The 23,983-nt window shown below is 45.0% G+C and overlaps 2 protein-coding genes across 10 annotated transcripts in view; both read right to left on the reverse strand.

Annotated features, from left to right (window-relative positions):
• Positions 1 to 1,293: 1,293 nt before the first annotated feature.
• MSANTD5 (Myb/SANT DNA binding domain containing 5) lies at positions 1,294 to 17,254 on the reverse strand. The gene is made up of 6 exons (XM_032158829.2): positions 17,164 to 17,254; positions 14,314 to 14,442; positions 4,642 to 4,751; positions 2,837 to 2,921; positions 2,027 to 2,338; positions 1,294 to 1,685 (listed from the first exon to the last, which is right to left on the reverse strand). Exons 1-6 carry the CDS (start codon positions 17,252 to 17,254, stop codon positions 1,447 to 1,449), a joined length of 966 nt encoding a protein of 321 aa, XP_032014720.2. The 3' UTR covers positions 1,294 to 1,446.
• Positions 17,255 to 18,923: 1,669 nt separating this feature from the next.
• ZNF354A (zinc finger protein 354A) overlaps positions 18,924 to 23,983 on the reverse strand; it is a 50,723-nt gene continuing 45,663 nt past the window's right edge. For all 9 annotated transcript variants that reach the window (XM_032158827.3, XM_058440205.1, XM_058440209.1 and 6 more), the window contains one exon: positions 18,924 to 20,956. In XM_032158827.3, coding sequence (XP_032014718.1) covers positions 19,395 to 20,956 — 1,562 coding nt within the window. In that variant the 3' untranslated portion in view covers positions 18,924 to 19,394. The remainder of the gene's footprint in view (positions 20,957 to 23,983) is intronic.

Raw genomic sequence — 23,983 nt, forward strand, 5'->3', positions numbered from 1 at the left:
TAAGATTGTGCCACCATACTCCAAACTGGGACAAGAGCGAGACTCCATCTCAAAAAAATATAATAATGTGTCCGGAATTTATTCTTTCTGGTGGGTACTTGGTCTCGCTGACTTCAGGAACGAAGCCACATTACCTTCGCGGTGAGTGTTGCAGCTCTTAAAGATGGTGTGGCCGGAGTCTGTTCCTTCAGATATGTCCGGAGTTTCTTCCTTCCGGTGGGTTCTTGGTCTCGCTGACTTCAACAATGAAGCCACCTACCTTCACGGCGAGTGTTACGCTCTTAAAGGTGGTGCAGACGCAAAGGGTGAGCAGCAGCAAGAATTTATTGTTAAGAGCAAAGAAAGAACAAACCTCCCACAACACGAAAGATGACCTGAGCACCTTGCACCTGCTGGCACTGGTGGCCAGCTTTTATTCCCTTATTTGGCCCTGCCCATGTCCTGCTGATTGGTCTATTTTAAAGAGTGCTGATTGGTCCATTTTACAGAGTGCTGATTGGCCCATTTTTACAGAATGCTGATTGATTGGTGCATTTACAATCCTCTAGCTAGTCAAAAAGTTCTCCAAGTCCCCACTAGACCCAGAAGCCCAACTGGCTTCACCTCTCAATGAGACCACCCACAAATGTGGAAAAATGAACTTAACACACAGCAATTATGCCACCTATGTGTTTTTATCCAAAAACTATCTCCTGAAGTAAGATATCAGCTTCAATTTTAATACGAGGATCTGGAGGCTCAGAAACATGGAATAAAAGTTCTGGCTGGGCGTGGTGGCTCACGCCTGTAATCCCAGCACTTTGGGAGGCCAAGACGAGTGGATCACCTGAGGTCAGGAGTTCAAGACCAGCCTGGCCAAGATGGTGAAACTCCATTTCTACTAAAAATACAAAAATTAGCTGGGCATGGTGGCGGGTGCCTGTAATCCCAGCTACTCAGGAGGCTGAGGCAGAGAATTGCTTGAATCCAGGAGGCAGAGGTTGCAGTGAGCCGAGATCACACCACTGCACTCCAGCCTGGGCAACCAAGTGAGACTCCATCCCCAAAAAAAAAAAAAAAAGGAACTATGATCACACAGCCAGGAAATGAAGGCAGGATGGAGCAGTTACCTCTGGGGTAAAAGTTATCCCTTACTACAAAGGAGCTTCCATGCAGGAAGCATGATGCAGGAATGAAAGGATGGGTCCAAGGTCACCGGGGGGCTGAGCTCCCACCCTGTCCCATAGTCTTTCTACAATTAGAGGTTCAACCCAAGCCACAAGCATGAGCCAGAAAGGGATGAGGTCATGGTCATTCATTATTTCACATTTATTCTCACTGCACCAGTGAGTAACTGAAAGCACCAGGTGAGGAGAGGAAGGAGTCATTCACTACACACAGATTGTGCTGTTTTTCAGTCTTTCTGAACAATCAGGATCCAGATTCTAATTGTCTTCGAGATCTGGATCAGTCAGTAGAGATGGCCCACTGTGGTAGGGGGCCTGGGGCTGCTGGGGGAAAAGCAGGATACATATATGGAACATGACCATTCATGTTCCAGGGCTCCCATCCGGGTACCTGAGGATTTTCCACAAAGATCACAGGTGTTGGGGCCCACATTGGCTCCTGAAAGACTATGGGAACGCCATAGGCCTGGGGCTGGTGCCCGGGAGGTGCGAGGTTAACCACATCTGCACAGGGAGGACCTGAGAGAGAGAAGACACATGGAGGGCTCATGAAGGCATCACCCACACTGTACCTGAATCCTTGCCTGTGACCTCGCCCAGCCCCGGGCCATGTCCATTCTGAACAAGTCCATGAACAAAGTCCTCAGAATTATTACTTTGGGGAAGAACAAAAAGGAAAAATAGAGGCAGGCAGCCCATCAGAGCAGCAAGTCCCCTGTGCTGTGTGTCGAGGGACTCTGGGCAGGGGCCTGTCCCGTCATTCTCTGCTCTACTCAGGGCACGAGGATGGTGGGGGTGGGGTGGGGGAAGACAATGGCACTCACTAAAGGATCATGGAGACGAACACAAAAGACACAAACCTGAGAAGACGCTGATCTTCCATCTGTACCCCAGAATCCTGTGCAGGGCCTCGCCATAAGGACATGGCAAGGGTTGGCACCTTGGCCTCTGGTTGGCCTCCTGAATAGTGAAGTATAAGTCCTGCAAGCTTATCAGCATCTGGAGACATTCCTTCCAGCTCTTATTCATACCCCTCTCCTTGAGACGCACAGCAATTGTTTTTGATACTATGTGATACTTCTTCTTCACCCTGTACACCTCACGCTCAAGAAATTCCCATTCTTGCAGGAAACTCTGGATTTCCTGGTCACTCCAAGGTTTAATTGAGTGGACTGGAAGGAAAGAGGAATATGGACATACTTGGGCATAACTCACCTGCCCATGTGCAAGATCCTGCCTCTGCATGGACAGGTCCAAACTCGACTTTATTCAGTTATGGAAGATAATAGGACCTTAAATGAGAAGTGAGAGATTCAGCATCTGCCTGAGTCCTGATGCCTGACACATCCAGTCACTGAGACAGGCAAGGAAACATCTGAGAGCCTGGGTCTTGCTCAAGTTCCTTAAAATGTTTCAGAGGATACTGACCTGATGTGATGGCATATTTGCTGCCTGGGAGTGCTCCCCTGATGTGGGGACTCATCCCACCCCTGTGGGGCCTTTTACTGTCACCTGAGCTGTGGGCAGGGAGCTTGGGGGATGCCGAGGGCAGCCCTGGAATCCCCTGAGATGCCCCCTCTTGGGGCTTGGATGAGCATATCAGACTCGAGAAGATGGAGATGAGCTGGAAAATTTTCTCTACTACATGTAAGACTCTGAGGACACTGTACCTGAGGGTTTTTCTGATCCCTGGGCTGCGTTTTTCTGCTCCATTTTCTGGATGTTTCTGGTAGTTTCAGTGGGAAGTATTACTTTCTAATAAAAAAGATAAATACATATATATATATATATATATATTTTTTTTTTTTTTGAGACAGAGTCTTGCTCTGTCGCCAGGCTGGAGTGCAGTGGCATGATCTCAGCTCACTGCAACTTCTGCCTCCTGGGTTCAAGTGATTCTCCTGCTTCAGCCTCCCAAGTAGCTGGGATTACAGGCACGCACCACCACACCTGGCTAATATTTGGTGTTTTTTTAGTAGAGACATTGTTTCACCATGTTCGTCAGGCTGGTCTTGAACCCCTGACCTCAAGTGATCCGCATGTCTTGGCCTCCCAAAGTGCTGGGATTACAGGCGTGAGCCACTGCGACCGGCCTCCCTTGTATTTAAAAAGTAAACTGCGGCTGGGCGCGGTGGCTCATGCTTGTAATCCCAGCACTTTGGGAGGCTGAGGCGGGCGGATCACGAGTTCAGGAGATCGAGACCACGGTGAAACCCCGTCTCTACTAAAAATACAAAAAATTAGCTGGGCGTGGTGGCAGGCGCCTGCAGTCCCAGCTACTCGGAGAGGCTGAGGCAGGAGAATGGCATGAATCTGGGAGGCGGAGCTTGCAGTGAGCCAAGATTGCGACACTGCACTCCAGCCTGGGCGACAGAGCGAGACTCCGTCTCAAAAAATAAATAAATAAATAAAATAAAAAATAAAAAACAAATAAAAAGTAAACTGCCAGATGAATGATATGAACCCAGTGGTTTTAGACACTGGACAAGGGTGCATGGGACAGTGGAGTGAAGGCAGGAAACAAGGGTTGGGGCTCCTACAAGTACCCAGCTCAAACCTGCACAGAGTTTCCAGGCTGGAGAGCAGGGAGAGGGAAATCAAGCAGAGCGTATATGTTCTCCTGAGTTGAGAACTTGGGGAGAGTCTGCTGGACCTCACAGTGACAAGTATAGGACACAGAAGCAGTACTGGGGGGGGGTGGAGAGAGGGAAGCAGAGAGAGCTCTGTGGATCTACTGGGAAGTCCCCTGTCCAAGCACAGATCAGAGCATCGCATCAATGAGAGGAAACTGCCTGGGCTGGGAAAGCGGCGCGAGAAAGGAGCAGGCTGGAAAATTCCTGGGGTCACTCTGGGCGGTGAAGAATCTGAGTCTCCACAGCTGGAGTGAAAAGTCTGCCTAGTCCAAGGGGCTTTGAAGAGAGTGCTAGGAGAGTAGCGCCTCAGCAGTGGGGTCAAATTACCCACAGACTGAAGTTTCTTCCCATACCAACTAACAAAGATTCAAAGTGATCCCCCAAAGCATCACTCTAACTCCAAAGGCTGCCTGTGGCTGAACATACAAAGGAAGCGGGTGCCTAAGAGGATAAGATGGCTCACGCCTGTAATCCCAGCACTTTGGGAGGCCAAGGCGGGCGGATCACAAGGTCAAGAGATCGAGACCATCCTGGCTAACAGGGTGAAACTCCGTCTCTACTAAAAATATAAAAAATTAGCCGGGCGTGGTGGCGGGCGCCTGTAGTCCCAGCTACTCGGGAGGCTGAGGCAGGAGAATGGTTTGAACCCGGGAGGCGGAGCTTGCAGTGAGCCGAGATCGCGCCACTGCACTCCAGCCTGGGCGACAGAGCGAGACTCTGTCTCAAATAAATAAATAAAAAGGAACAGCACACAAAAAGCTGCAAAAATTCTTGTGAAATGAAATGAAAGCCAACCCCAGCCATCCTCCCACGAAACAGGAAGCGTGCTCCCTTCAACTTACCTCTATTTTCACTCCTGAGTTTTCTCCCGGGAGTCTTCTCACTGCGCCTGCAGGGTCTGGTCCGTTCCTGAGTTGGCGGAACACCGCCACTTCCTCTCCTCCAATGGAACCTAGGAGAGTCGGGAGGAACTGAGGAGTCCGGAGTGTGGAAATGTGTTTGCTTCTCTCGGCTTCTGGAGGTCTCTGAAGCCAATGCAGATTGGACATGTTTAAATATCTTAAATGTGATTGGGTTAGACCCACCCAACCTTGAGACTTTGGATTAACTAAAAATAAACTAATTTAGTACTTTAATCACATCCGCAAAATCCCTTCATCCAGACTAGAATTTGATTGAATAACTGCGACCGGGAAATTGGAGATCAACTCGTCAGGGGTTCTAAGGGTCTCTGAGACCAGCATCTCCAAATGCAAAGGGATGGGTTGTTACATTCCTATAGATAAATTACCCCTTCCCCCTGAGTTGGCGCTGAATGGTCAGCGATGTCCTTAGGGTTTGACCTCTGAGGATTAATTGTGATGTGAGGATTAGGGGAAGAGACTAGGCTTCAGCTGGTTGAGGGTGAATGGATGATCATGGATGGCAGTTATGGATGTGGGACCCTCTATGAGAAGCTTAGACTAAAAAGGAGTTTAGGGTAGAGAAGAGAGAGGCGAACAGAGCTTTCTCTTTACAAGAGGACAGACTTGAGATTTGCATATACAGAAATGAGGAAGCAGAGAGGGATATTGGAGGGTGGTTAATAGTTTGAGCAAGTAAGTGACAGTGGGGACCGAGAAGGAGGGTGCCGAGTTCCCAGTGTGTGAGGGAAACAATGCCTAGGTTGGTTTTGGCTTCAGAGTCTCAGATGCAGCCCAGGATTAGGCATGCCCCTCAGAATAAATCGTAACTCTTGGGATTGATTGCACTCTACTCGGCACGATCCTAAGACTCATGGCTTTTAGCTCATGATAGCATCTGAGAAGACAGGGAAGGGGGCTTTACAGTGAATGGTACTTTATTTCTACCCATTTTTTTATTTTTAGAGGCAGGGTCTTGCTCTGCTGCCCAGGCTGGGGTGCAGTGGCATGATCATAGCTCACTGCAGCCTCAAACTCCTGGGCTCAAGTGATCCTACTGCCTCAGCCTCTTAGGTAGCTAGGATTACTACAGGTTCTTGTGCCACCATGCTTGGCTTTTTTTTTTTTTTTTTTTTTTTTGTAGAGACAGGGTCTCACTACATTGCTCAGGCTGGTTATGAACTCTTCATTTCAAGCAATCCTCCTGCCTCGGCCTCCCAAAGTGCTGAGACTGCAGGTGTGAGCCACCATGCTGGGCCTAGTGGTACCTTGTTAAGTCAGAACAAATTCCATGTGGCTTAAGACTAATCTTTGCTTCTTTCCGTGTCATCTAAAAATATCACATTCTCTTCATTTCCACAGACAGATTTCAGGCCTCCATTTCCTGATGCCCATATGGCCAGGAAACGGCTCTGTGCTTCCCACTTTGGGCCTGTCCAGTACACCCCCCACTCTGCCTCAGGGACCATCTGAGACAAAAATCTAACCAAGTTATTCCTTCCTCTCCCGCAAATGTTAATGAACACCATCTTCTTCCCCAGGCTTGAGCCCTCTGTCTTGTTGGAGGCAAATAGAAACTTTAGGCACCTCAGCTCTACGTCTGTCAGGAGCCTCTACTCAGTGTATTCACCCTCAGCGTCACCTCCCATTCAACTCATCTTCAGGGTTTCTGCCTTGGTATAAATGGCAACTGCATCCAGGCTGTTTCAAAAACAGAAATGCAGAAATAATTCCTGAACTCTTTATCTTCCCAAGGACAGCTTCTTCTCAAGCAGAAATGATTGCTAGCCTATTTTCTTTCCTTCTTTTTTTTTTTTTTTTGTGATAGAGTCTTACTCTCTCACCCAAGCTGGAGTACAGTGGTGCAACCTCTGCCTCCTGGCTTCAAGCAATTCTCCTGCCTCAGCCTCCCAAGTAGCTGGGATGACAGGTGCGTGCCACCACACCTGGCTTATTTTTGTATTTCTAGTAGAGAAGGGTTTCACCGTGTTGGCCAGGCTGGTCTTGAACTCCTGGCCTCAGGTGATCCACCCACCTCGGCCTCCCAAAATGCTGGGATTACAGGCGTGAGCCACCGCAACCAGCCTGATACCCTATTTTCTAAATAAGCACCATTAACTGACTTTTTACTCATGCTGAAATTAAAATAGTGCAGGCATCAAGGTTACTTCCATGGACAACAGCTGTTGCATTCTAATGGGGACCCTGCTTATCTTGTCCTCGGTATGCACCAAGCCTGTTTCTGTGGTTTTTCAGCGCAGACATTTTTCATTCCATGGCCATGGGGCAGCTTCAGATCAAGCTGATTTTCTCTGTTTGTCCGGGCTCCAGGCTTCTCCCATTTCCTGAACACACTGGGCACCGTGTGGCCTCGGGGCCTTTGCTGCTTCTGCTCGTTGCTCTGCTCCCATCACTAGTCACCCGGCAGGCCCGCTCCTCCTGCAGGCCCCCGTTGCCCTGGGCATGGGGGCCTTCTCCATCCCTGGCACTCCTCACAGGTGCTGCCTCACCATGCTGTCCTCAACTTGGACACAGTACATTTCAATACAACTCCCTGGTCAAGTCTAGCTCTTCCACCAGCCTATGCGTTCAGTGAAGTTGTGGATCTTGTCTACAGGTGAGTCCCGTGATAGGACAGCTTCCCAGCCCTGACTCTACAATGGAATCAGCTGGAAGGCTTTCTCAAAGGCCAATTCTAATCATTCAAATTTAGTTATCCTGGGCCGGTCACTGTGTGGAGAAAAGTCCTCTGGTGATTCTAGCACTAGTCTGGCATGAGCTCTTTGCCTTAAAGGAGTTTCATGGGCTTTGCCATGAACTACACTGAGTCCAGGGGCCACCTTGGTCCTGCCCCACCTCACTGGACCCCTGGGAGGTGGGAGATGATTAGATTAGATGATTAGATTAGATTAGATTAGATTAGATTAGATTAGATTAGAACTGCCCAGGCTGCAGGCCAGCACTCCCAAGAGAGGCTGTGACCATCCTGAGAGTCCCTTCTCAGAGATTCCAGTGTGACCATCCAGGTTGATCCCGAGCACCAGGAGCTCAGAGGGTCCCAGGTGGGTTTGATGCACAATCCAGGCTGACAGGCTGAGCTTGAAGAGGCTCCGAAGGCCAGGGACCTTTTTATTTCTGACAACAGACGTTAAGTGCCACAGAATCTCTGGGGCCTAGGGCAGGAGATTGGGACCTGATTTAGGAAAGACTTCTTGAGCTTTGAGATTTATTAGACAAGACAGTATGACTTTAAAAGAAATAGTTTTCACACATTTTCAGGGCTGCTTCTCTTTTCAAGGGTGAGGAAACATGGGTTTTTTTTTTTTTGTTTTTTTTTTGAGACGGAGTCTCGCTCTGTCACCCAGGCTGGAGTGCAGTGGCGCGATCTTGGCTCACTGCAAGCTCTGCCTCCCAGGTTCACGCCATTCTCCTGCCTCAGCCTCCCAAGTATCTGGGACTACAGGCGCCCACCACCATGCCTGGCTAATTTTTTTTGTATTTTTTTAGTAGAGATGGGGTTTCACTGTCTTAGCCAGGATGCTCTCCATCTCCTGACCTCGTGATCCGCCTTCCTCGGCCTCCCAAAGTGCTGGGATTACAAGCGTGAACCACTATGCCCAGCTGGGTGTTCAGTTTTAAACATTTGGGAAAATCATCTAATCTAGGGGATACTGTTTCAATGTTTCAGTGTACAAAATTAATGTATGATTAATTTTGGCTGGATTTTTGGAAACTAGAAGGGCAACAGGGTAGAATACTGGGGGAAAGTGACTTAAAGTAATGGGGTGTGCCTATGTGAAGGAGGGTCTGCACAGGTCAGACACTGGACAGGTTTCCCTGGATTAATTTAAAAATATATATATTTTTAATTAGTCAGGTATAGTGGTGCATGCAGGTAATCCCAGCTATGTGGGAGGCTGAGGTAGGAGAATCTCTTGAACCTGGGAGGCAGAGGTTGCAGTGAGACAAGATTGCGCCACTGCACCCCAACCTGGGTGACAAGAGTGAAACTCCATCTCAAAAATATATATATATTTAAATATATAAATATATCTAATATTATATATTTAAACATATAAATCTCTCTATATGTTATATATTTATAAATATATAAATCTCTCTATATATATTATATATTTATAAATATATATCTATATATATTATATATTTATAAATATCTGTTTATTATTAAAAAATATATATTTTTTGAGACGGAGTTTTGCTCTTGTTGTCCAGGCTGAGTTCAATGGTGTGTTCTTGGCTCACCGGAACCTCCGCCTCCCAGGATCAACCTCAGCCTCCCGAGTAGCTGGGATTACAGGCATGCACCACCACGCCCAGCTAATTTTGTATTTTTAGTAGGAACGGGGTTTCTCCATGTTGGTCAGGCTGGTCTCAAACTCCTGACCTCAGGTGATCTGCCCGCCTCGGCCTCCCAAAGTCCTGGGGTTACAGGCGTGAGCCACCGCGCCTGGCTGAATATTTTTTAAAATAATAAAAATTGCAAAGAACGTCCCTGGATTAATTAAAAAAAAAAAAAAAGCAAGAAAGAAACGGGACAGGATGAGCCAGTGGTAGTTTCTGATGTACCAAGGAAGTATTTTATTTGCAAATCAAAATGGAGTCTTTTCAGTTCCCTAGTGATGAAGGGAAACCACCTAAGAGAGATGAAGTATTATGCAACAAGGGAGTTTGAAAGAAATGTTGGGAGAGAGTACATGGCAATTTTTCTTTCTTTTTTTTTCTTTTTGAGATGGAGTCCCGCTTTGTCACCCAGGCTGGAGTGCAGTGGCACTATCTTGGCTCACTGCAACCTTCGCCTCCTGGGTTCAGGCGATTCTTCGGCCTCAGCCTCCCAAATAACTGGGACTACAGGCACCCGCCACCACGCCCGGCTAATTTTTGTATTTTTAGTAGCGATGGGCTTTCACCATATTGGCCAGGTTGGTCTCGACCTCCTGACCTCATGATCCGCCTGCCTCGGCCTCCCAAAGGGCTGGGAATACAGGCGTGAGCCACTGCACCCAGCCAATTTTTCTTTTTTTTCAAGACACAGTCTCTCTCTGTTGCTCAGACTGGAGTGCAGTTGCACCATCTCGGCTCACTGCAACCTCTGCCTCTTGGGTTCAAGCGATTCTTCTGCCTCAGCCTCCCGAGTAGCTGGGATTACAGGTGCTTGCGACCACGCCCGGCTAATTTTTGTATTTTTCAGTAGAGATGGGGTTTTACCATGTTGGCCAGGCTGGTCTCGAACTCCTGACCTCATGATCTGTCCTTCTCAGCCTCCCAGAGTGCTGGGTTTACAGACGTGAGCCACTGTGCCTGGCCCATGTCAATTTTCCCCTAAATGGTGTCAAGAGGATCTGAAGTAGCAGGTGAGAGACAGGCCAGAGAAGAGAGCAGTCATGGAGACAAACACACAGGGCGATTCCCCCGTGCAGACAGAGCCCAGCCTTTCCCATGCCAAAGACACACGAGAGAACACCCGAGAGAACAGATTCCATGAGGACATCACGTTCCTCTCTGGATCTCAGCCTTGAGGGAGAGGCCATGTCCACTCAGAACAGGAGAAGCCAGGCCAGGTCCTCAGGGCTGCTGCTTTGTCCACCTGCTGCTGAGGAGCAGCGAGGCATGGGCGCGCTCCCATGGCAAGCCCTGTGCGCAGGTGTGCGGAGGGCACCCACGGGCAGGGGTCCGGGTCTGGGTGCTTGGGCTTGGCTTGCTCCGCAGCATGATGTGCTCAGCTTGCAGAAGTCACTCCCTCACCAGCGTGAGCTGGAACACAGGAGAGAAAATCCTGAGGAGACCTGGTCCTCCATTCTAGCCCAGGATTCTTTCTAGGGCCCCTCTCTAGGGCAAAGCCTGCGACTTTCAAGCCTAATGGTCCAGTATATGCCTATAAAGGGAGTGGATTTCACCACCATGGTTTAGAGCTGCTTCTATTTTCAACATGATGAGAGAAGAGAGCTTGATTAATGGATACAAACATACAGTTTGATAAAGAAATAAGACCTAGTGTTCGATAGATCAGTAGGGTGACTATAGTTTACAATAATCTATTGTATATTTCAAAATAGCTAGGAGAGAGTAATTTGACAATCTCGACCATAAAGAAAAGACAAATATTTGGCCGGACGCAGTGGCTCATGCCTGTAATTCCAGCACTTTGGGAGGCTGAGGCAGGTAGATCACGATGTCAGGAGATCGAGACCATCCTGGCCAACATGGTGAAACTCCGTCTCTACTAAAAATACAAAAATTAGCTGGGCATGGTGGCACGCGCCCATAGTCCCAGCTGCTCGGGAGGCTGAGGCAGGAGAATTGCTTGAACCCGGGAGGCGGAGGTTGCAGTGAGCCGAGATCACGCCACTGCACTCCAGCCTGGGGGACAGAGCAAGACTCCGTCTCAAAAAAAAGACAAATATTTAAGGTGATCGAGATCCCAGTTATAGTGATCTAATTTTTACCAAATATATGAATGTAGTAAATTATCACATATACACCCCAAAAAAATTTTAAAAGAAAATCACCAATTGTTTCAATACCAATCCCAAATAATTCACACAGCCACAATTTTGGAATTCAAGGGGATCTGGAAGGAATGAAGTCATTGGACAAAAGTAATTGAGAATTAAGTGTGTCACATCTGAATGCTTGTGTACCCCCCAAATTCACGTGTTGAAACCCCATAGCCTAATGTGATGGTGTGAGGGGATGAGGCCCCGGAGGTGATTAAGACGAGCTGAGTCCTGAGGGTGGAGCCCTCATGCACAGGATTACGATCCTTACAGGAGTCCAAAGAGAGCTTGATTCCCCCTTCACCACCTGAAGAAGGAGCTAGAAGGCACCTTCTGTGAGCCAGAAAATGGGCCCTCAGCAGACACTGAATCTACCACAGCCTCCTCTTGGTTTCCAACCTCCGCAATGTGAGAAATACATTTCTGTTTTTATAACATAGCCAGTTTGTGGAATTACATTGTAGTAGCCCAAATGGACTAAAACAAATGGGTATGTAGTGATATCAGGGTTCCTGGGCAGAAATAGTTGTCAACAGAAGAGATTTGGGAAGCAAGTCAGAAACTGTGGATGTCTACAGAATGTCGGAAGTGTCCACCGAGCTACGGATGAGAACCAGAAGAGTTGCTTTTGCAGATAAGGAGTCATTATTTTAGTGACAAAAGAATATAATATTTTAGGGATAACAACAAAGTGTCAGGAAACAGAAGTTGAGAGCAGAGAGAGAACTTCCACACTCAACCCAGCCGTGGAAGGAGGGGCAGGCACAGGGGATGAGACTGGAGAGTGGAGACGGGGGGTCACAGGCACATTTCCAGGCAGTGACTATCGCTGTGCCAGAGGGGAGCGCAAGGCCCTGGGGGCAGAAGCCAGCCCCAGTGTCAAGGAACAGGCCATGACTTGCAGTGGGTGCTGGGTATCAAGACCTTGGTTTTCTTTTTTTTTTTTTTTGAGATGGAGTCTTGCTCTGTCACCCAGGCTGGAGTGCAGTAGCACAATCTTGGCTCACTACAGCGTCTGCCTCCCAAGTTCAAGCAATTCTCCTTCCTCAGCATCCCCAGTAGCTGGATTACAGGCATGCGCCAGCAATCCTGGCTACTTTCTGTATTTTTAGTAGAGATGGGGTTTTGCCATGTTGGCCAGGATGGTCTCGATTTCCTGACCTCGTGATCTGCCCGCCTCGGCCTCCCAAAGTGATGGGATTACAGGCGTGAGCCACCAGGCCCGGCCTAAGACCTTGCTTTTCAATCAAACAGTCTGAGACTAAGTCTCAGCACTTTCACTTGCTCTGTGAGCTCAGGCACATCCTCTGCTCTCTCTGGGTCCCCGTGTCTTACCCTGCAAAAAAGAAGAACTTATATCTCACCCTGATGATTAGCTTAAGGATTTGGGACTTTGATGGTATCAGCCAAATCCCTTCAGGGCAGCACCTAATCCAGAGTTTGATTGGATACCCGGGTGAGAGTGTGACTGCCTTCAACTTGCACAAGGATTTGGAAGGATTCTGGGCCCGGTATCCCCAACTGCAAAATAGGAGGTTGTCTTGGCTGGGCCTGTAATCCCCAGCATTTTGGGAGGCCGAGGCAGGTGGATCACGAGGTCAGGAGATCCAGACCATCCTGGCCAACACGGTGAAACCCCGTTTCTACTAAAAATACAAAAACTTAGCCGGGCGAGGTGGCGGGTGCCTGTAATCCCAGCTACCTGGGAGGCTGAGGCAGGAGAACGGCATGAACCCAGAGGCGGAGCTTGCAGTGAGCCAAGATCACGCCACTGCACTCCAGCCTGGGTGACAGAGTGAGACTCCATCTCAAAAAAAAAAAAAAAAAAAAAAAAAGAGGTTGTCTTATTTTGCACGAATGAACATCCATGATTTCTGAATTCTTTTCGACCTCACTGAGTTTCCAGTGAAACAGGAAGTGCTGAAATCCCAACCTTGGTGTAACTGTAGTTAGGTGCATTTTGTGAAATGCTTTTTCCACATGAAGATAAACACGTTCGCCCCTACCCATTCTATTAAATGTGGTGTGGTTGATTTTCATATGTTCAACAAACATTGGACTTCTGGGATAAATCCCAGAAGTTCATGATGTGTAATCATTTTCATTAGCTGCTTTATTTATATTAATTTGGCTGGAAATTGCCTAGCCAGGCCGGGCGCGGTGTCTCACGCTTGTAATCCCAGCACTTTGGGAGGCCGAGGCGGGCGGATCACGAGGTCAGGAGATCGAGACCACGGTGAAACCCCGTCTCTACTAAAAATACAAAAAAAAAATTAGCCGGGCATGGTGGCGGGCGCCTGTAGTCCCAGCTACTCGGAGAGGCTGAGGCAGGAGAATGACGTGAACCCGGGAGGTGGAGCTTGCAGTGAGCTGAGATCGCACCACTGCACTCCAGCCTGGGCGACAGAGCAAGACTCCGTCTCAAAAAAAAAAGAAATTGCCTAGCCATAGGTGCCAGGGGCTTCAAATTCCTCTAGTATCCTTGCTTTGGTCTCCACTTGTGACTGAGTTTCCCCAAATGGTCCTCCTCAGGGACGGTCTGTGGCTCTGTCTGCTATAACCCAGCGCCGTTGCACTGCGGCTCTGTTGGGATGGTGGCACAGGGGGTGCATTCTATAATCTTCCAGTTAAATTTCTCAGTACTCCTGTGTCCAACAGCTGGGATCTACTCAAGTGTTCTCCAGCGGCATAACTTTGCCTCCTTGCCCTGTCCTCCCTCTCCTGGTTGCAGGATTCCAATCTACTGGAATCCTCAAAGTGCTGAGCCATGTTGACAGTTTCCTCTCCCTTAGGTGAGATACGAAGGATAGAAAGAGTGGGGGAATGTCCTTCCTGCAGCTAGCCTAAGACTCTGGCAAGCTCCTTTCCCTAGAGTGTCGGCTTTTATGAAGAAGACTCTGGGTGTATTTCACAATGATTCCCCTTCTGCCACAGCCCTCAGGGGATATTTCTCAGATCATCACCTTGGGAATCTGCTGGGATTCCTGGAGCTGATGGCAGTGGCGGTATGTGGGACCCGTTATGACTATGGACCCAGAAGTTCCACATTCTCAGTTTAGCCCATATTCAACCTCCAGCAATTCATCAAAATTACCTGTTAGTTTTCTAACCAGTTTATGGCTCCAGTAGGCTCCAAGTAAACAGATCTCAGCTGTGTCTCTGGATACACCCGTCTCTTCAGCTTTCACAGTTGTGACTTCAGTTCTCAGAAAGATAAAAGTCACTGATTTTCAGCTTGACTAGCTTTTTCTTATAAGGATAGGGGTGATGACTTCCAAGATGTTTACGTGTTGTAGTTGAAACTGGGAGTTCCAACAAGTTTCTGAGTGCTAGAGAATTAAAGAGAGAATTGAATAATAGAATAATATCAAATGACAACAGAATCACAAAAGTCCTTTAACTGCTCAGTTTAAACAGTTTAAATGCTGAGGAAGGGAACAATTTCATGACGAATTCAGTGTCAATAGAATGGCTATCAGAGGTTGTCTGTGTAGCATCATGCAGAAACGCAGAATATGGATAGGACACCTTCTACAGCGTACTCCAGGCTTTGCTTTAATTTTGAGTAACAATTGTTTGCACTTCTGGCTGGGCGCGGTGGCTCACTCCTGTAATCCCAGCACTTTGGGAGGCCGAGGTGGGTGGATCATGAGGTCAGGAGTTGGAGACCAGTCTGGCCGACATGGTGAAAGCCTGTCTCTACTAAAAATACAAAAAAAAAAAAAAAAATTAGCCGGGCATGGTGGCAGGTGCCTGTAATCCCAGCTACTTGGGTGGCTGAGGCAGGAGAATCGCTTGAACCCAGGAGGCGGAGGTTGCAGTGAGCCGAGATCTTACCATTACACTCCAGGCCAGGCGACAGTGCGAGACTCCATCCCCACAAAAAAAAAATAATTGTTTGCACATCTACACATCTACATAAATTTGTATTTGTATTATATCAACCAAAGGAATACAATTTGACTTATTAACTCAATTTAGTTTCTGCAAAAAGCTTCAATTTCCCAGGTCTCATCTAGAAGGGATAAGATAGCTTTATAAGCACAAGTTCTCAAAAGAAAAACATTGCAGAGGCAAAAAAAAAAAAAAAATTCTCATTGTGATTATTTGCATCTGGGGTTATACTGTAAAAAGGGACATTTTAGATCTTTTATATAGTCTCTAATAGTAAACAGAAAGATTACATTTGTATTACTGCAGATTTTATCTGGCACTTGAAAATTCATTTGCAATTTTAGAACCAAGAAATACTTTTGGTGTGTTCCGTTGGTCATTTGAGCTGAAAAGATTTGAGTGTGGAAAGTCATTACAATTTCTGCTATGGTTGTTTTATTTTTATCTGAATTTCCTTTCATCGGAAGATTTGTTACTTTATCTGTTTCTTTAGCACTGTTCGAGAAAATCATGTATTGCTCAGGCTTAGCTGTTAGTATAACCTGCCTTATATCTGACTTTCCAGTATGTTCAACACTGAATGAACAACTGTGCACTGTAGAAAGAGCTTCAAAACATCTTTTCTCTAATAGATACCAAATGTTTTAAAAATTAATCATGAAACTTATACTTGCATTTTGATTCAAATATGCATAAATGAAAATAGGCAATAGGGTAGATCTCATATTAAGTATCCTTAACACAAAATATAAAATAAAAAATAAATTATAGTAATCACAATAATTGAAAATACTAATTTTGATCATCTCACTCACAAGAGCGAAGCATAATTACCAATAAATTGAGGCCGAACTATTGAAAGGTTGGAAACTTACAAACTAACAATAAACTTGAACTTGGTATGTGACACAGAAAAATCGAACTTTATGCATGCCTGCAAGGGAGAAGTGTGTTTGCGGGAACAGTATACCTGAAGAAAGCCAGAGCTGATCTTATCCAAAATTTTGAGCAGCTCGGTGTCCGGGACTGGCGAATTTTCAGGGGCAGGGCTGTTTATGGATTGTTAGACTTTCAAGTGTGTTAGTGTGGTCACTGGAATTAGACGGTTGTTGACTGGCTAATTTCCAGAAGCACGGTCACTGGAGGGAGGGACTTGCTGACCGACCGTGGTCTAGAAGCAGCACTAAGTGGCACTCAGAAGCTGGAGGCTGTCATTAAGTTGATTTCAGAAGCATGGCTACTGGCAGTGAGGCCATCACTGATTTTTCAGACCATGTGTACTGATCCAAAGATCTAATTATTGGGGATTATTTTACAACTTAGGAATTTGGCCAAAAGAACAGTCCTTTCCTTTCTTTAATATGGAAAACAAGTACTTTTATTCTCACTTCCCTCTTTTGTCTTCCCTCAAACACATAGGAGAAAACATAAGAGATTGTTCAGATCTTTATTTGTGGAGGTATGATTTGCAGCTTGTATTGCCACTTAAGCGATTTAAGTGCCAATTACTGAAGCAGAACCGTAGCTCAAAGTGTTGATTTTTCATTAATGAGGGGAGAAACCCTGAATACATTTAAGGCATCCTAACAAAGTTAATACAGGATTCAGGACAAAATCATTAAATACAGGACGTTTGGCAACCCTACCTGAGTCAGCTTTCTTCTCGCTCGCCACTCTCACCTATTTGCCTGTGAAAACCATGCCTTATTTATTCTAATACATAATTATCTGTCTCCTGTTCTCCATCAATGCTGTCCCTGTTTGAGTTGGAACCCTCATTTACCTATTAGTTGAATTTAAACAGCCCAGAATTCCTGCGTGGCATCAGTCATCAGGCATCAGCTTTCTTCAACCCCCTACGCTTAGCTTCTCTGGAATTTCCCTTGCTTACCATCTTTGACTCCACCGATTTACCATAAAATCCAAACTCCTTAGCTTGGCAAATAAGGCCTTTTGTGATTTGGCTTCTGCCTTCTACTCAAGCTTTAACATTTGTCATTTTCCTGCTCACTAGTTCTAAATTAAGTTTTCCAAATGTCCTATTGCCCACCTGTGGTTTGGCACATGCAGTTTCCTCTTAATCGGAATGCTTCTATCTCCCTCGGAGTTCCTATTACTCTCCCCAAATATAGCTCAGGCATCACTGCCCCTGGAAAGCTTTGATGTCTCCAGGCTGTCATCATGAGTCTCTTTCTTCATCCTGTGCAAATCTTTACAATATTTTCATAGTGGAATATAGTCTTGTCTACTGAAACAACAAAAACTGCAAAATAATCTGCTTGCTCATTTGCTAGTCCAACTCCATCCCCTTCCCAATTCACGGCTTCTTGAAGCCTGTGTCTGTCTTAAAACTTGCACAGTTTTAAGACTTGTATACTTGTAAACTTGTATAGTACCTGCTCCAAAGTTAAAAAATATTTACTGTGGTGAGAAAAACTTGGGACTGTAATGTCCCCCCTAACTGGGAAGGAGCCGAGAGACCAAAGAATGACTCAGACAAGCCCAGCTTCATGAGCATATGAGTTTATTAGACTTCCATATAGGGCACTCTTGGACAGCAGCAGGACAGCTCTGGAGATCTGTACCACCTCGCACCTCTAAGCTGCTTTTAAGCCAATTTTCTGGCTCTTTGCCTCGCGTGTGATTGGACTGTTTGCTTAGTGGGTTCCCAGATACTCTGGGATGTTTGGGTTCTCAGGGACACTTGCTCCTCGGTTGGGCACCATGGCCTTTGCTTACTGCCCAGCCTTCAGGGCTCAAGCAGTGGATATAAACCCTTAGGTAACCTGGTAGGGGATCTGTCACACTACAGAGTTTATGAAACAATTCACATATCTTGTTTGGGCTGCTGTAACAAAATATCTCATCATACTAGGTAACTAATAAAACATTTCTCACAGTTCTGGAGGCTGGGAAACCCATTTAAAGTGCTAGCAGGTTTGGTGTCTGGTTATGGCCATCTTGATTCAAAGAAGGTATCTTATCACTGTGCCCTCACATGGCTGAAGGGCAGAACAAGCTCCCTGGGGGCTCTCTGATAAGGGCACTGAGGGCTCCGCCCTTATGACCTAATCACCTCTCCACACATCCCACTTCATAATACCATCACCTTGGAGGTTAGCATTTGGACATAGGGATTTGGGGGAGACATAAACATTGAGACCATAGCAATGTCCTTTTCAAGAGTTTGCCACAGGTGTTAGATTTGTGAAAGTTCTTCTGATGTGTTCATTATAAATTAAAAAAATACATATTTAGGGTGGCTGGGCACGGTGGCTCACACCTGTAATCCCAGCACTTTGGGAGGCCGAGGCAGGTGGATCACCTGAGGTCAGGAGTTTGAGACCAGCCTGGCCAACATGGAGAAACCCTGTCTCTACTAAAAATATAAAATAGCCGGGTGTGGTGGCAGGTGCCTGTAATCCCAGCTACTCGAGAGGCTGAGGCAGGAGAATCGCTTGAACCTGGGAGGCGGAGGTTGCAGTGAGCCGAGATCGCACCATTGCACTCTAGCCTGGGCGACAGAGTGAGACTCCGTCTCAAAAAAAAAATAAATAAATAAATACATACATACATATTTAGTAGCTTTAAACCTGAAATTATTGCCTGTTTTTCTATCTAATACAGTTCAGGGCATATAACTGGTATACCTTCCTAATAAATGACTTCAGAGAAATAAAATCCAAAACCATGAGTAGAAAATTCCCAACTACTAGAACACCAGATTTTTCTTTTTCTTTTTTAATGAAATCCATGCACAAGTTTGACATCAGGGTAGGAAAAGGACGAACCCCAGAGACTGAGAGGTAGTTCATAATTCATTTTTCTTTTATTTTGGTCCTTTTCTCTAAAAAGGTACAATTTGATCAATTCATTTGTATGCTATTAAAATGCTATAAAAATATTACCAGTTTAGTGGTCTTCTAATGAGAAATCTAAAGCATACCTCCCCACCCACTCAGATATCTGTTACTGATGATCACGTGACATCTAGCATATACGTCTGTAGGAAAAGGGAAAAAGCAAACCCATTTCACAAATGGTTAAAGTCAATGTCTCCAATCGTAAATTCTTCATCTCAGGTTATTTTTTTAAGTGTCTGACAGGCACAAACACTTTCCTCATATCTATTATATAGTTGAGGTTTATCCATGGAATTGAATACCTAATGAGGGCTAAATTATTACCTTTTTTTTCCACATCCATGACATTACATCTCTCTCAAGGATGTATTCTTTGATGAGCTTTGGTTTAAGGCTTTCACACATACAAATCGACTTTCTAGGGGTCCTCTTCGATATGAATTTTATAATGATTAGTAAGAGATGACCTATGGTTGAAAAGTTTCCCACATGTATTACATTCATAGGGTTTCTCTCCAGTATGAATTCTCTGATGTGCAATACGTGATGAGCTTTGTCTAAAAGTTTTTCCACATGTATTACATTTAAAGGGTTTTTCTCCTGTATGAATCCTTCGATGTTGAATAAGAGCTGAACTTTGGCCAAAAGATATCCCACATTCCTCACATCGATATGGTTTCTCTCCAGTATGAATTCTCTGGTGATTACTAAGCGACGAGTTACACCTGAATGTTTTCCCACACTCGTTACACTTATAGGGTCTTTCTCCAGTATGCATTCTCTGATGTTGAATGAGAGCTGAACTCTGTCTGAAAGCTTTTCCACATACTTTACATTTACATGGTTTTTCTCCAGTATGAATTCGCTCATGAATAATAAGTGTTGAGTGGGAGCTTAAGGCTTTACCACATTCATTACAATTATAAAACTTCTCTCCAGTATGAATTATTCGGTGTCTATTAAGTCGTGAAATAGAAGTAAAGCCTTTCCCACATTCATTGCATCTATAGGGCTTTTCTCCAGTGTGAATTCTTTCATGTTGAATAAGAGAGGCACTCTGGCTGAAGGCCCTCCCACATTCACTACATTTAAAGGGTTTCTCTCCAGTGTGAATTCTCTGATGATAACGAAGGGATGAGCTAGACTTAAAGGTGTTGCCACATTCATTACATAAGTAGGACTTCTTTCTAGAATTAATTCTTTGACATCCAGAAAGGGATGTGCTGCAACTAGATGCCTTCCTACCTGGATTATACTTACAAGGGTTTTCTTCAGCATGAATTTTTTGATGTATAAAAAGGCCTGACCTTCGGCTGAAAGATTTACCACATTCTTTACATCTATAGGATTTCTCCACAGTATGGGTTCTTAGATGTTTATAAAGGGATGTACTGAGAGTAAAGGCTTTCCCACATTCTTTACATATATAGGGTTTCTCTCCAGTATGCGTTATTTGATGTTGAATAAGAGCTGAACTTTGGCTAAAGGCTTTTGAACATTCTTTACACTTAAATAGTTTCTCTCCACTATGGTTTTTCTCATGTTTACGAAGGGATGAAGTGTTAATGAAGGTTTTTTCACACAGACTACATTTATAGCGTTTATCTGCTGTAATTTTTGGTTGGTTAAGTAAATGTGAATTCTGCTTGAGGCTGTTTCCTTGTATTTCACATTTTGGTGGTGTTTTTTCTCTGGGAAGTATCCGTTGCCTAATAAGCACTGACTTTGGGCTGAAGTTTTGGCTCAATTCAGTATTTTTATGGCTTCTTTCTATAGTGGGGATTTTTTTGTGGGTAGCTGAACCTATCTGAAAACTTCCCTTTTTATCCTGCTTTTTCTCTAATCTGCCTTCATATATGTAAGGCTTTTCTAATTTCAAATCCCAAGGTACATTCCTGTTGGATCTTTTCAGTATCAGTCCCTGAAATGAAGAGTCTTGTGTTTGCGTTGACTTTGTGGTTTTATGACTGCTCTTCGATCCTGGAGGGAAAAAAAAATCAAAAATGTTTCATGTGATATCATAGCATCTGACTACTGAGGCTAGAAGTGTAGAAGGAATAAATATTGGTGATATTTAAATAAGGCCCTGATATCTGTATGAAAAAAACTGCAAGAAGAAAAAGTAGGACAGTTAGACAGTATGACAAAATATAATTGACAGCAATTTAAGTACTAGGGTGAAGAATAAAATAAAGCAAACCCATTTAAAGAGGGTGAGAAAGAGTGACCAGAAGAATTGGCTAATGAAGAACAGAGAAAAGGGTTATAAGGGCATCATGAGTTGAAAGAGGAAGTTTGGGGTCAGGACCCAAAACCCATGATGGAATCCTAATTTTTTTTTTTTTTTTTTTTTTTTTTTTGACATTTGTCTTCTTTGTGTAATTTTTTTTTGAGACAGTCTCACTCTGTCGCCCAGGCTGGAGTGCAGTGGCACGATCTCGGCTCACTGCAACCTGTCTCCCAGCTTCAAGCAATTCTTGTGCCTCAGCCTCCTGAGTAGTTGGGATTACAGGCACCCACCATCATGCCTCGCTAATTTTTGTATTTTCAGTAGAGACAGGGTTTCACCATGTTGGCCAGGCTGGTCTTGAACTCCTGACCTCAAGTGATCTACCCACCTTGGCCTCCCAAAGTGCTTGGATTACAGGCATGAGCCACCGTGCTCGGCCTTTATGTAATTATTCTTAATCTGGAAAGTCCCTCCACCCCATGTCAAATTCCCTCATATCCTTCAGATTCAGTTCAAAAATGGACTCTCTCAATCCTTTGACTCTGAGCAGCCACAGTCCATTCTCCTTACTATAGCACTTACCAGAATATTAAACATATGTATTACTGACCTTTCTAATATATACACACATATATAGTATATTATAGTTCTATATCTATGTCTGTATGTATCTGACTTTCCTTTTCTAACATAACTGTTCTTCACAAGCAGATCAGAACGCCCTATTTTCCTGCAGATCCTCTTGACAGCACTCCAATTGTATACAAAAGTTGTATGTTGTGTTAATCTGCCTTAATTACTTATACATTCCTAACTCGAACAATGTCAAATATTCTTACGCATTTCATAGATATACAAATATGCACATGTGTTATACATACATACACACACACATTTCAGACTCTTGTAGAAGCTGCCTCCTAGGCCAGTACATGGGTGATAAGAGAGCTTTCAGGGCCAGTTCAAACAGGAGGGCCCTGTTATTGAATTAATTGACAAGAGGTGCCACAAGGCTGGCCTAGAGCCAAGAGTTGCAAGATAGGAAGGCAGCCTACTCTTGCATCAAGCAAGAGAGGCTACACGGGAGGGCTGAAAAGAGTCAAAGATCAACAATAAGACAGGCATGGATATATAAGATAAAGCATGGTTAACATGGAAAAGTAAAGAACAGAATTGAAGAAATATTAAAATTGGATAAGAACACAATTCAATAAATACTAAATTCTCTCAGGAGAATGGTTATGCCCATAGTCTTAGCATTTTCTCCTGGGGTAGAGGTAACTTGTTTAAAGGGACCATTTGTATCTCACTGTATTTGCGATTCCTATATGACAGTCACTTTCACACGTCTACAAATTACTTCTGCTTAATAAACACAATACATTTTGCTTTTCCCTTATTAGTGTTCACTTACTAGTTCCCTTCATATAACTCTTCTTCCATTCCTTCTTTAAATAATGGTATTCCCTAGGGTTTTGGTTTTTTTTTTTCACTCCACACACCCTCCCTAACTTCACATGCCCTATATCTTTATACCATTTACTGTAAGGGAAAGCAGAGTTTCTTAACTTTATGCTTAACACCTTCCTAGTTCCTTCTTCGTTTCAGTCTTGCTAAATTAAGTGATCAAATTTTAATACATTATTTAGGCCACATATATGGAGGGGGCAGTGGAAAAATGAAGTGAATATCGGTCGTTGTTTCTAGGCTTAATATATGTGCTGGGAAGAAGGCAGCAGCAAGATTCTGCAACTTGGATTCTAGCTTGTAAGGCAACGATACAGAACCTGCCTTAGGCCTAGTGTGAAGAAAGGCCCCTCACCTTTGCTACCGCCCTAAGCAGGGGGATCAGGTACTTCAGTGGTATTTTGTTTGCCACGCATTACTATCTCTACCATAATCTCCTAACTAGTCTTGCCCTCTGCCAATTCAGTCTCCACACTGCAGCCAGAATAATCTCTGTGGTTTGTTTTTTTTTTTTTTTTTTTGAGATGGAATCTCACCGTGTCACCCAGGCTGGAGTGCAGTGGCACGATCTCGGCTCACTGCAACCTCCCCCTCCCAGGTTCAAGTGATTCTCCTGCCTCAGCCTCCTAAGTAGCTGGGATTACAGGTACACGCCACCACACCTGGCTAATTTTTGTATTTTTAGTAGAGACAGGGTTTCACCATGTTGGTCAGGGTGGTCTCGAAGTCCTGACCTCATGATCTGCCCACCTCAGCCTCCCCAAAGTGCTGGGATTACAGGTGTGAGCCATCGTGCCCGGCCAATCTTTCTAAGATCAATATTTTACTATGTGGCAAACTTCCTTAAGGTCCTCCAATAGATTTTCAATGACTCACATCTGAAGTCTCTTAAGAGTCTTGAAGACTCTTAGGAGTCCTTAACATGGTGAATACAGTACTATCTGATCTGACCTTTATCCACCTGTCCTCACCCCCTCTCCCCTGGCTTCTTGCCAGGTATGCTGAACTACATACAGCTTCAGGAGCACTCCATGACTTTACTTGTTTATCTTTACATATGCTGGCAGCATCCTTTCCATTCACAAATAATCATTAAGTGCCTACTATGGGCCAGGTAATGTTATGGGGAATGCAGATAATGTATTCAATAAGACAGGGTTCCAGCCTTCAAGGAGCTTATACTTTGGAGTGTGTGCATGCGCACATGCTGGGGAAGGAGGGGGGATGAAGGGACAAATAACAAGTACATAAATAAAAGTCATGTGGATATCTGAAGAAAGTGCTCAAGAGCTCCCTGGGCAAAGGAACCA

Source organism: Hylobates moloch, unplaced genomic scaffold (assembly GCF_009828535.3).
Source record: "Hylobates moloch isolate HMO894 unplaced genomic scaffold, HMol_V3 SCAFFOLD_6, whole genome shotgun sequence".
NCBI lineage: Eukaryota > Metazoa > Chordata > Mammalia > Primates > Hylobatidae > Hylobates > Hylobates moloch.

Bases quoted from the DNA above. Each gene is read 5' to 3' on its own strand.
- MSANTD5 (XM_032158829.2), bottom strand. From the start codon at position 17,254: ATGCCTGAGCTATATTTGGGGAGAGTAATAGGAACTCCGAGGGAGATA. The intron at 4,752-14,313 runs GTAATTTTGATG...CGACTCTCCTAG, and splicing joins ACTGGTTAGAAAACTAACAG to GTTCCATTGGAGGAGAGGAA. The intron at 2,339-2,836 runs GTACAGTGTCCT...CTTTCCTTCCAG, and splicing joins GGGATCAGAAAAACCCTCAG to TCCACTCAATTAAACCTTGG.